At 43.2% G+C, this 12,437-nt stretch overlaps 1 protein-coding gene across 4 annotated transcripts in view; it reads right to left on the bottom strand.

The window, feature by feature from the left end:
- Positions 1-1,816: 1,816 nt before the first annotated feature.
- MANBA (mannosidase beta) overlaps positions 1,817-12,437 on the bottom strand; it is a 113,293-nt gene continuing 102,672 nt past the window's right edge. For all 4 annotated transcript variants that reach the window (XM_040477296.1, XM_040477311.1, XM_040477305.1 and 1 more), the window contains 4 exons: positions 11,061-11,205; positions 7,320-7,462; positions 6,258-6,515; positions 1,817-3,135 (listed from right to left, as the gene is read on the bottom strand). In XM_040477296.1, the coding sequence (XP_040333230.1) occupies positions 2,911-3,135; positions 6,258-6,515; positions 7,320-7,462; positions 11,061-11,205 (771 nt within the window). In that variant the 3' untranslated portion in view covers positions 1,817-2,910. The remainder of the gene's footprint in view (positions 3,136-6,257; positions 6,516-7,319; positions 7,463-11,060; positions 11,206-12,437) is intronic.

Below are 12,437 nucleotides of genomic sequence, written 5' to 3'. Positions count from 1 at the left end.
CAATGAAAAGTCAAGTAAGAAAAAAAAATACAGAAGAGTTACAGTGAATGTGAATGAGAAAATTACCATTTTTATTGTCCTCTTCGTTCTCAGACGAGAAGATGGAATCTTGTGAACCGACCTCTCTTCATCTCACACTCTCCGGAATGTGCTTTGCATCCAGTGCAGCAGAAGGACCGGATCCTTCCATTCTATTAATGTTTGCAGAACTACTAACAGAAAAGTCTTCTCAAACCCAAAGCCAAGAGTGAGCACATCAGACTCTAATCCAGTAAATGTGGCAAGATAAAATCTATTAAGATGGCAGAAATGACTAACCACAGGGCCACACATGAGGTGGAAGAATGTTTCCAATGTTACCGTTCTCCTACAGAAATGATGTGTATGTAGCATATTTCTCTCCTTTCAACAGTTGTCAGCTTATATTTATGTCTGTTCATTGATTTTTTCTTCCTTTACAAAGTCACTCTGTTCCGATGTCTGTTTCCCCTCTTAAAAATACATCTGGAAGACATCTGCCTTTATTTGCTTCAGTTTTACTCTTGCCTCGTGTATTAATTGGGTAAAAATGATTACGATGTTAAAAAAAAGTAAAGCGCAACCGCCATTTATTCAGCATTTATTTTGCTCCTGTTGTTTAGTCCACAGAACTACCTTTGAAGGTTAGAGATTATCTGCATTTTACAGATGAGCTAAAGAGCAGGTCAAGTGGTAACCCCAGGTTATACAACCATTAGGCCTCAGAACCTGGGGTTTGCAACCCCTGTCAGTGTGGCTGGAAACCCTGCCTTCTCTCACATCCCAGGATGGTGCTTCCATTTACAGAGCCCTCAATACTTGCCAGCACTGGGCCTCGCCCTCCAACTAAATTTAAAACTTATTCTTCAAAACAAAGGTACAGGGTGAATGTAATTGTTCCCATCTCACCACAAGAACACTGAACACAGAAGTTAAGTAACTTGATTGAGTAAGGGCAGAATTGTGATGTAAATTATGGCTCATGCATTTCAAAGCCTACCTCACAGAGCACCCGGCCCAGAAAATTCTTTAGTTTGACACGGAAGAGTGTCCCTGTCCTTCAGCAACTGTTTGATAACACAGAATTTCAACAGTGACAAGAAAATTATATATTTATCAAGTAAGAAGCTTCTGAGTTGCATCCCCAAATCCCAGGCCTTCATAAGACTTTTTTTTATATATATATTGAAATAACACATAAAATGAGGAGACTCCTAGATATTGAAGGAGAGGCCAGGTTGTCTGCATTTATTTTCTTCTTAGTCACTGAACTGTGGCCTAAATCTTCTCACATCTTAAAACCAATCTATTATCTAATTAGTCTTCATTTTATTATTTTTATTTTTTTAATTTAATTTTTTTTAATGTTTATTTATTTTTGAGAGAGAGAGGCAGAGCACGAGTGGGGGAGAAGCAGAGAGAGGGAGACACAGAATCTGAAGCAGGCTCCCAGCTCCCCCGAGCTGTCAGTGCAGAGCCTGACACGGGGCTCGAACTCCTGTGCCAAGCCGTGAGATCATGACCTGAGCCCAAGTCAGTGGCAAAACCGACTAAGCCACCCAGGCACCCCTAATTCGTCTTGATTTTAAAGCCAGACTCTCACCGCCAGTCCATTCCATAACCAATTACATGATTCTTCCCAGAGAAAACCCTTCAAACATCTTAATTTAGATTCTTTAAACTCTGCCAGTTTATCAAGTAGAATAAAAAGTTGCTGAGAGCTAAAGGGAAATTCATGCCCAGCACAATACTGGGCACAAATGAATGTTTATGGAATGATTAAGCCGCAGATGAAATATCATGTTGTCAGTGCAATTTATGTAACTTTTAATTTTTGATGTAGTTTCAAACTTATGGAAAGGTTGCAAAAGCAGTCCAAAAGAATTCCTACACACCTCATTTTTAACATTTTGACCCATTTGTTTCATTATCAATATAATTTATAAACACGATCATGTACAATAAAACAAATTTACAGCAACTTACAATTAATCAATATTAATATAAAATGATTGAAACCGAAGCTAAAAGAAACACCACTTTGTTGCCAGGGTCAACAAATATAAATCTAACTCACAGCCTTTGAATTGGAAAGTTCATTGGATTTAGCCACATCTACAACCCATACATAATTACAGGTGACAGCATATGACACGCAGAAGTTTCCAGAGTGACCACAGTGATGTCCATTTCAATGTGAGCTTATTTTTCAAAGGAGAATCACTCTAAATGGCCTTTGAAAAAAAGAAGCTGTTATTGTCAAAACAATATCTTATAACAAAACCCACAAAGGAAAAAAGAACCCTACCCAAAAAAGTAATCAAATGGCGACAGTCAACACCCCAAACTTTCCAGCAACAAAAACAACAACGTGGCTACTACCCAGAAATCTCTCTCTGTTGTGACTGTTGAACCTCCATTTCCTCAGGGAATAATAACAAAGCAGCTTCACTGTGATTATTCATTATTTTTCAAAGCTAACTAGGAGAGGCCTACGTGACCTCACAACCTTCCACAGATACCGCAATGGTCATGTTCCTGCGATTCCCTGAGAGGACTTTATGTGTGGACTTCCTCTCCCGGGTAGGAGGAGGTGGCTGGGTTACAACTGGGTCATAACTGGGTCATGGCTTTGCTAAAGCTGTGGGGGCAGGGATAAAACTATAGTCCTGGCACAGAGGAACACCGATGCACAGCCTTGCTGGAGGATATCACCTGAGTAAACAACCTTTCCCGAAAGAATGCTCTGTACAAAGTCTTCACAGAGCAATGAATCAGATGTGTGGCCGCAAGCAGACACATTTCTCAGCCTCTTCAACTTGTCTTCAGCTTTGGCCGGTGCCTTCGAAATGCTTTATTCCAGAGTTCGCTGAAAATACAACCTGTAACCCCTCAGTAAGTATCAGTCAGGGAAGTCACGTGAAAAGATTGCTCCAATTCACTCTTGCTGGTGGGTTTCCAAGGGTAAAATAATATAGTCCGTGTCTTTTCAGTCATGAGGAAACCATTGTCACTGAATCTCCCGGGGATGCTTCCTACATCTAACCAAACAAAGGGAGCGACAGCCGAGGTTTCCAGATCGAACACAAATGTGTCACCTTGCTGGGAGATGTTGGCCTGAAAGAAAAAGATAAATTAAGTGAACGATGAGGGGAGATCTATCTATTCTACACACAATACCTATCGGAACATTTCTGTGGCCCATCAAGGAGCACATTCGCTACAACTTTGGTCCTGCAGTTGCCAAAGTCTTATATTCCATGCACTGTGTCAGATACTAAGAAAAAAAACATGGAAATTTATTTAAGGCTGTGGGAAATTACCAAATTGTAATCTCAAGCCAAGTGTAGAAACATGCAGTCTCTAATTATTAAGGAGAGTGGTTCACAAGAAGCTCAAAGCATTGTGTCCTTCACAGTTTTTCTCAGGGGATCAAGGGAGGAACATTTTTGCATAAGGGCCGGGAAGCTGAAATGACTTTCTCAGGATATATGCGGCGCTGGCTGCAGAGCACAGCCATGTAGCTTGTCTTCTGAAAAGATCCAGCAATCTAGACAGCCGCCTGCCAGGCACTTACAAAAGCTCTACCGTTGGAGTTTTCTCTCTTTCATTGCATGGTCCCATAAAGTCACATCATTAGCACGTTTAACATGTGTGAATCCCACACAATATCAGCAAAGGACAGTGCAGTTTCAGTCCTCCCATGAACTAGCCAATTAGCACATGCTAAAGTGACGCCAGGTTGGGCTGTGCCCCGAGGGTAGGGTTTGTGAGGTTCTCAGTGTGAGCCTGCAGCTGAGTGTGATCTGGTATTTAAAGCTGTGCATTTGACATGAAACATGACTCCTCAACATGCACACATGTCACACGGTAGGGCTGACATTACATATTATATGTGGCATGAAGAATTTCAGGGCACTGTTTTTACTATATATCATTTTGGCCTTAAGTATCATGCAGGGTCCTGAGTTATAAACAAGAAACCATACTTTGGAGAAAACAGAAAAGAAACTTAAGATGTTTTAGGTATCTCTCGGAGGGTCAGAGATTCAGGACTGAAGCAAGAGGTTACATTCCCAAATCATGCCGCCCAGCTGTTCGGTGAAGACCCTAAAGCAGTCAGTCCCAGGCATGCAATTCACACGGCTGGCCCCACATCCGGCCCACACAGCTGCCAGGAGGCCCCGGCTACTGCTGCTCCAAAGCCAAAGCCAGAAGCCACACTGGTGCCTGCTCCCTCGTATTGCCTTCTTCCAATCAGAAGTCGCATCTCAATCTCACTGCAGAGTCCAGGTTCGAGCTTGTACCCTGGCTTCAGGGAGCCATGGAAAACAATTTCCCAGCATCCTACTGGGTATAGCGCACCCAAGCGTCTGGCCTATATTAAGCGGGCAGCGAATGTTAGCTATGGTTACTATTATTACATCCCTTTAGGAAGGGCAGGTCTCATTGAAATCCAAATGAGGTAGGACAAAGGAACAAGTCCCACTTTTCTCTCACACCCACTTGTCCCAGGCTCATGAAGGCCTGGCTTAGGAAAGAGAAAGAAATTTCAAAATCCTAAGTCTAGAGATTGCAAATTTATCTGCTACATATTTTTTGGTTTTGTTCATTTTTCTTTCTGGAAAGAAACTACATCAAAGTATATAATTCCCTTCATAGCTGTTCCACATCAGTTATTATAGATAATTTGCATTTTGTTATGTGAATATTTCGCTATTAAGAAAGATATGTTTTCGGGGCGCCTGGGTGGCGCAGTCGGTTAAGCGTCCGACTTCAGCCAGGTCACGATCTCGCGGTCCGGGAGTTCGAGCCCCGCGTCGGGCTCTGGGCTGATGGCTCAGAGCCTGGAGCCTGCTTCCGATTCTGTGTCTCCCTCTCTCTCTGCCCCTCCCCCGTTCATGCTCTGTCTCTCTCTGTCCCAAAAATAAATAAACGTTGAAAAAAAAAAATTTTTTTTAAAAGAAAGATATGTTTTCAGTTCAAAGACTGAGTTTTTATATGATTAAGTAAATGCGTGACGCCTGGGTGGCTCAGTCAAGCGGCTCAGTCATTTCTCCGAGATGAAACCACTCTTCATTTCGGCTCAGGTCGTGATCTCATGGTCATGAGATCAAGCCCCACGTTGGGCCCCACACTGAGTGTGGAGCCTGCTAAGATCCGCCCCCCCCCCACCATGCTCATGCAATTTCTCTCTCTCTCTTAAAAAAAAAAGTCTTAAGTAAATGCAAAAAAACTCTCTCACTAAAGCATTCTCAATTAAGTAAAGGTGTAAAACAAGCTTAAACTTCACTAAAATTAGAGAATAAAACTTTCTTGAAGAATACATTTAATCACTGTGTGTGGGGGAAAGGGTAGGAAAGGTTTTAAATCAACTATACAGATTCCAACGTCTCCAGCTGCACAATTTTTATAACAACACATCCTGGTCATCCCATTTTCTTCTTGGCAATTATAGATTTGGTGATTAAGCTACTTTGAAGCAGTAAATCAAAGAGAGTAGAGGGAATTTCTTTTTTCTATTTTCGAGAGGGGGAAGGGGCAAACAGAGAGAGAATCTTAGGTAGGTCGATGTTGGGCTTGATCCCATGAACCATGAGATTATGACCTGAGCCAAAATCAAGAGTCTGATGCTCAACCAAATAAGCTACCCAGGTGCCCCTGAGGGGTGTTTTTAAAAATTGATAGACTCGGGGCGCCTGGGTGGCTCAGTCGGTTAAGCGTCCAACTTCAGCTCAGGTCATGATCTCAGGGCTCCTGGGTTCGAGCCCTGTGTCAGGCTCCGTGCTGACAGCTTGAAGCCTGCTTTGGATTCTGTGTCTCCTGCTCTCTCTGCCCCTCCCTGCTCACGCTCTGTCTCTGTGTCTCAAAACTAAACATTAAAAAACATGCATAGACTCTACTTAAAGACTCAAAATCAGCATGCTTCTCCTGGGGCTTCCTGGCTGCAGCATGTTACTCCTCCCCTCTACACAGGTTTGCTCCAGTGTCAATGCAGCACTTCATACTTCAGGAATGAGGCAGCAGAGCCCTGGGGACAGAGCCTGGAATGCAGTCAGTGCAGGAGCCATCGGAGGTGATGACTCCCACCTCCGATGGGACTGGACCACTCCCACTCCCAGGTCCCAGGTAAACTCAGCACCCAGGAGAAATTTTGCAAAATGCAGAATGCAGCGTGCTTGCCCCCAAAGCAGGGCAGGTCTGCAAGGCCACCGTGACCCCAGGCCACTGGTACTTACGGTGATGTGTGCCTTCTGGAGCCCCACGGTCTCATTCAGCGAAGACAGGAAGTGATGGTTGGTTGGGCTCACAAGTTGGTTGTCCGTTGAAAGGTAAAAGGAAACCACACAGCTTTGCCGGGTACAGTTCCCACAACGCCCCAACAATGCAGGCACCTGCTCCTTGTATAGGAGAATGGCCTTTCCTGCTTCCATGACAAAACGCTCGGTCTCAGAGGAGCACAAGGGCTCCAGGGAATTCCACGTGTGGACTCTCACCTAGGGAGACACAAGACAGAGCAAAACCAAACATTCTTGGTTACTTGGTTACTATTGTGTTTTTTGTTTTTGCTTTTGTTTTTGTTTTTGTTTTGTTTTGTTTTTTTTAGAGAACACCAGTAATAATAGATGCAAGTCAGAACAGCAGAACTGGTTAAGAGCCTATGAACCTGGGTTGAACAGGGTTCGACCAGTCCTACTATGTATTACCATGTAACTGAGCAAGTGACTCGACTTCTCGAAGGCTCTGTTTCTCCACATGTAAAATGAGAATAATAACAGCACTGGCTTCACAGGCGGTTGTGAGAATTAAACAAAGTAATCCATGGAACACACACGACCTGGTGTATTGTTGTTATTCTATAACTGGCACCTATTCACAGTGTCCTCCAAATTGCAGCCTCCCAGGACTGCTTTGAGGTGTTTTTTTTTTTTAATTTTTTTGTTTTTAGAAATTTTTTTAACGTTTATTTATTTTTGAGAGACAGAGACAGAGTACGAGTAGGGGAGGGGCAGAGAGAGAGGGGGACACAGAATCAGAAGCAGGCTCCAGGCTCTGAGCTGTCAGCACAGAGCCCAATGCGGGGCTCGAACTCACGAACTGCGAGATCATGACCCGAGCTGAAGTCAGATGCTTAACCAACTGAGCCACCCAGGTGACCCAGGACTTCTTTGAGGTTCTACCGTCTCTTTTTGCCTAGCATTTTTTTCTCTTTTCTTTTTCCTGCAAGAGCTATAACCAAATCACTCAAGAAATAATCAAAAACTCTCCATCTTAAAGAGAAAAAAAACCAAGCAACTTACAGTGAGCGTCGCTTTACAGTCAGAGTGAAGGTCTGACACACCATAGATGAAAAACGCATCTTGATCCTCAAATCCCACTGGCAACAGTGGAGCAAAGAAATGTCGAGCAAAGTAATGAAGCATTTTCCACTTTCCTCCATATTCTAAAAATAGGAAAGTTAAGACACGGCCAGGGTGAGACAGTCAGGGTTATCCTGCCCGTGGTCCAGCTGTGTCTGACTTGTCAGGATTCCAGGGACTGGGCACAGGAGGGAGAGTCCACAGGGGCAGGAACGCACATTTGTTGAGGGCTCGGAACATTCTGGACATTACCTCATGGCATTCTTACATCTTTAACATCTACCTTACAAATGAGGAAACGGAGGCTCAAGCCATTAAATCAAACATTTAATTGTAATCAAACATTTAATCAAACATTAAATCAGGCAGTACTTTGAGCCCAGACCTGACTCCTAGGTAGCACTTTCTCATACATAATTCTGCCTCCAGGAGCTCAGTGTACCAAAGGTCCTTTTCACTACATACACATGAAGAAGGAAATCAGTAGGGTGGCAATAAAAATGTTACATATATTAGTAATCGTAAGAAAACATTACAATTGTATCAAATATTATAAATATTCATTTATAAGAGTTATGGAGAACACAGTCAATAATATTATAATAACTTTATATGGTGACAGATCGTAACTACACTTAATCATGGTGGGCACTTTGTAATGTACACAAATGTCGAATCACTACACAGTACACCTGAAAAAAGCATAGGATACTGAAAAAAATTTAAAAAGTAACAGAAAGAGTTATTTAAAACTCACAGTCTCCTTTTCCCATACACACAAAATCCTCTGAGTGAAATAAAACCACCATTATCACAAATACCTCTGGCAAATGTAGACTGGAGAACACACAGATGACAATTCATGGCAGTTGCTCAGATACAATTAGAAGCTTTTGAGAATCTATTATTTCTGTGCCCTGTTGGCATGTGTGGTATGCTTAATCCACAAACTAAAATATATGTTCAACATGCCTCTATTTCGGAAAGAAGATCTTTCCCCACAAAGCACTGCACTTCTGAACAACTTCAAGAGAGATGGCAGGAAGGGAAGCGGGGAGGAGGGGTGAGGGGGTGGGGTGTGGGGGGGAGATGTCATGTCCAGAATTCACAGTGCACGCTGCTGACATGTAGGAATGTGGTTTGAAGTTCAAATAGAAAGAATTTCTTCCAATTTTGCAAATTTCAACTCTCAACCCTTCAGTCACAACTCATAATAGTTCCCCTTAAAAACAACAAACAGGGAGGGGTGGACAGGCCTTTCCTATTAGATCTATAAAATGACCTTGAATAATATGGGGGTTAATATGCACCAAACCCTGTGCAGTCAGAAATCTGTGTGTAATTTTGACTCCCCCAAAATTTAACTACTAATAGCTTACTATTGACCAGAAGCCTTACCAATAACATAAACTCAACTAACACATATTTTGTGTATTGTATATATTATATTCTGTGTTCTTACTATAAAGCAGGCTAGGGAAAAGAAAATATTAAGAAAGTCATAAGGAAGACAGAATACATTTATAGTACTGTACTGTATTTACCAAAAAAATCCCAATATTACTGGACCCACACAGTTCAACCCCATGTTGTTTAAGGGTCAACTGTATTCGGAAAGCTTTCTCATAAATGGAAGATGGCTCAGACCTGAGGTGACTTGCACACTCTCACATGTGGTATCCATTACAGGGGAGACCTCACGTGCACAGTTCTAACTTCATGGTCACACGCAGAATACAGGAGAACAGCAATGGAAACAAAAGGTCTCACTAGGACACACACTAGTTGCTAATCAGTGACAAAGTATGGATACCAATATAATATCCTACATAATCAGCTAAAAATGCTATGTGATTTCTGGCTTTTCCATTAGCTCTGTAACTGTCCAAGTTGATGAGCCAAGCAAAATACAATGTCCAGGTGGATTTCTGTATTTGCAAAATTGTAACTAAAAATGAGGCTTATTTTTTAAAAGGAAATATGTAAGAATCTTTCGGTTCCAAGCAGCTATGATACCTTTGAGGTATCGCTATTTCAGGTGATAAAAGGTGACACATACTTTTCCCTACCCCACCTGCACACCAGATTTATTGAGCCATTGAAGCAGAATTAAACAGAGGCAATGAGGCTGCCCACAGCAAGAACACACACAGCATAACCTGTCACACCTTCTCCCAGGCTCTTGCTTTCGGTAACGGGTAGAAGATGGTGAGCCTCTCCATGGAGGCACCATCCTGCAAGAGTTTAGAAAACAAATTCTTGCTCTGCCATCATACACCTGTACTTGGGTTTAGTCACCCTTTCTAAAGAACTCATTCAAAGAATCTGCATGCAGTCGTTTAAGGGAAGAGTTACAAAGACTGGACTCCTCCAGTTCTTGAACTAAACTCTGCTCCAGGAGTCCACAAGCTCAGCCACATACAGAAGGCAGGGTCAGGGTCTAAGTGTCTCTGAACAATATCTCTTTGTCCAGCTTTAAGCGTCCCAGAAAGGCTACTCCCCCTGCGTCTACCCCTGATTCTCATTCAATACTCTTTTATCTGGTTGGTGTTGATAAAGACTTTGGTCAGAGAAACTGGATCAAAACTCCAATTTCCTGCAAGAGGTGATTCAGCACTAATCAAAGCATGCAGGCAATGGTCTCGTTTGGATTTACTTCCACAGCTAATTTAAGAGCCTCCCCCAGCAAAGTGGCTTTTTTACTTTATGGCCTTGCCTCATTTTTGACCCAAAACATTTGTTTATATTTCTGACTGAACTTTGCTTCAAACCACCTCTAGTGAACGCCAAAGAATCATTATTACTCCATACTTTTAAAAAATGTATCAAAACAGAATAATTCAACTGCAGGCACCATGCCAGTCATATGTGTTGCCAACTAAACGGGTTCAACTGATAACTCTTCCTACTTGGATTTCTGACTCTACTACCTTTCTCCTAGAGATAAATAAGGCAAAAATAAGACCTTGGAAGTCTTAAGTGGTGGGGGGGGGGGGCGGCGGTGCTTAAAGGAGAATCTAGGAAAAGGATATTCTAACACTTACTTGGGCCAGCCTTCCACATGGTTGAATTCATCTAAATAATTTAGAAGAAAAGATTCTTTTATTTATTTATTTTTTTTCAACGTTTATTTATTTATTTTTGGGACAGAGAGAGACAGAGCATGAACGGGGGAGGGGCAGAGAGAGAGGGAGACACAGAATCGGAAACAGGCTCCAGGCTCCGAGCCATCAGCCCAGAGCCTGACGCGGGGCTCGAACTCACGGACCGCAAGATCGTGACCTGGCTGAAGTCGGACGCTTAACCGACTGCGCCACCCAGGCGCCCCAGAAGAAAAGATTCTTAAGTAAATACTTCTTTTGCTTGGAAAGTCCTCCTAATTAAATTCAAATTTTTAAGCAATAATGATGAGACACATGGCTGAGATCTTCATGCATGAATCTATCCCCTGGATTAGCCCGCTTTTGCACAGCCCCGAACTCAAACCGGGCTGCCTCTGAGGCTCCCCCGAAAGACTAGGAAGGGGGGCGGGGTGGTTCATAGGCTACTGGGGAACCTCCCCTCCCCTGCGAAGGGGTTCTACTTGGGTTAATCTGACCCCTCAGGCCCTGTGCTTTCTCAGTGCCTCTCCACACAGGTATTGCTTTCTCTCACATGCACAACGAATGCTGAAACACTTACCTAGGGAAGCCCAGGAGGGAGCCTGCCAGATATCATTCAGCTGCCAATAAAGTGCGCCCATGGTGTGTCCTTTTCCATCCACTATCTCGCTGCGACTGCGGCGGTAGAATTCAGTCTCTATTTTGACACACTGCGCCTGCATCACCTGATTCAGGGGAGAGCATTGAAGCACAGGTGTTATTGTTCGATGTGAGTGTTTAGGTCTGAGAAAACAGCAGGCTTGAGGGTGTTTTTTAAAGTTGTGTGCAAGCGTTTTATTTTTTGAGAGACAGAGAGAGACAGAGCACGAGCAGGGGAGGGGCAGAGAGAGAGGGAGACACAGAATCCGAAGCAGGCTCCAGGCTCCCAGCTGTCAGCACAGAGCCTGACGTGGGGCTCAAACCCACGAACCACGAGATCATGAGCTGAGTTGAAGTCAGACGTTTAACCAACTGAGCCACCCAGGCACCCGTTCCCTCTCTCTCTTTCTGCCTCTCCCCGCTCCTCTGCCACTGCCCCTGTCTCTCTGCCCCTCCCCTGCTCGCTCTCTCTCTCTCTTTCAAAAATAAATAAACATTTGAGAAAAAGGAGAAGACAAAAAGAAAGAGGACAGAACCTAGCAGCCAAAGAGGATGCATGTTGTGAGGGGAAAATGCACAGGCCCAGAATGAAAGGCCAGGGTGGCCAGAGAGCAAAAAGCCCGGAGCAATGGAAGAGAGGCCAGTGAGATTCCAGGATCAGACCTGGGAAGATTTTGGTGTGTGCCCTAGAGGCAACTGGAAGTCACGGAAAGCCTGTATGCTGACAGGTGAAGTGACCAGATTTGCATGCCCACAAGAAGACACTACTGACTGAAAGAAGAACGGACTGCAGGGGCTAGGAGTGGGAAACCATTCAATGTGGGACTGGACTCTTTCCTAGGATCCACATTTATAAAGTAGGAAAGAAGTAAAATAGGAAAGAGGTTAAATAGGAAACAGGAAAGATAAATAAGAAAGAAGTAAAAACAGAATTCTGAAGTGAGAACAAAATATCAGTGTATCACCAGAGTAGGAAATTATCTCTTTCCGGCAAAAAAGAAAACTTCTAGGACGAAGCCATAACCTATGAAATAGTCACGCTTGTGCTTACCTCGATCGAATTCAGAGGACACCTAGATATTGTACTCATAGCCTTGGTAGCGGTAACTTGGATTTTCTTTTTCTTCATGGTGAATTTAAGCTTCTTTTCAGGGGGAAAAAAATCTCGGGGCATCCAATTATTTACATTGCTCCAAATTCTTTTCCAATCTTTGTTAACACGTGTGGTAACATATACATTTGTAACTTAGTGTAACTTAGTTTTCACATGTGTACATTTCCATGCCCCACACTGGCTAGCATCGCTGTGCTTTAAATG

Source organism: Herpailurus yagouaroundi, unplaced genomic scaffold (genome assembly GCF_014898765.1).
Source record: "Herpailurus yagouaroundi ecotype Mexico unplaced genomic scaffold, PumYag 28, whole genome shotgun sequence".
In the NCBI taxonomy this organism is placed as follows: Eukaryota; Metazoa; Chordata; class Mammalia; order Carnivora; family Felidae; genus Herpailurus; species Herpailurus yagouaroundi.
This window is presented reverse-complemented; position numbering and strand designations above follow the sequence as displayed.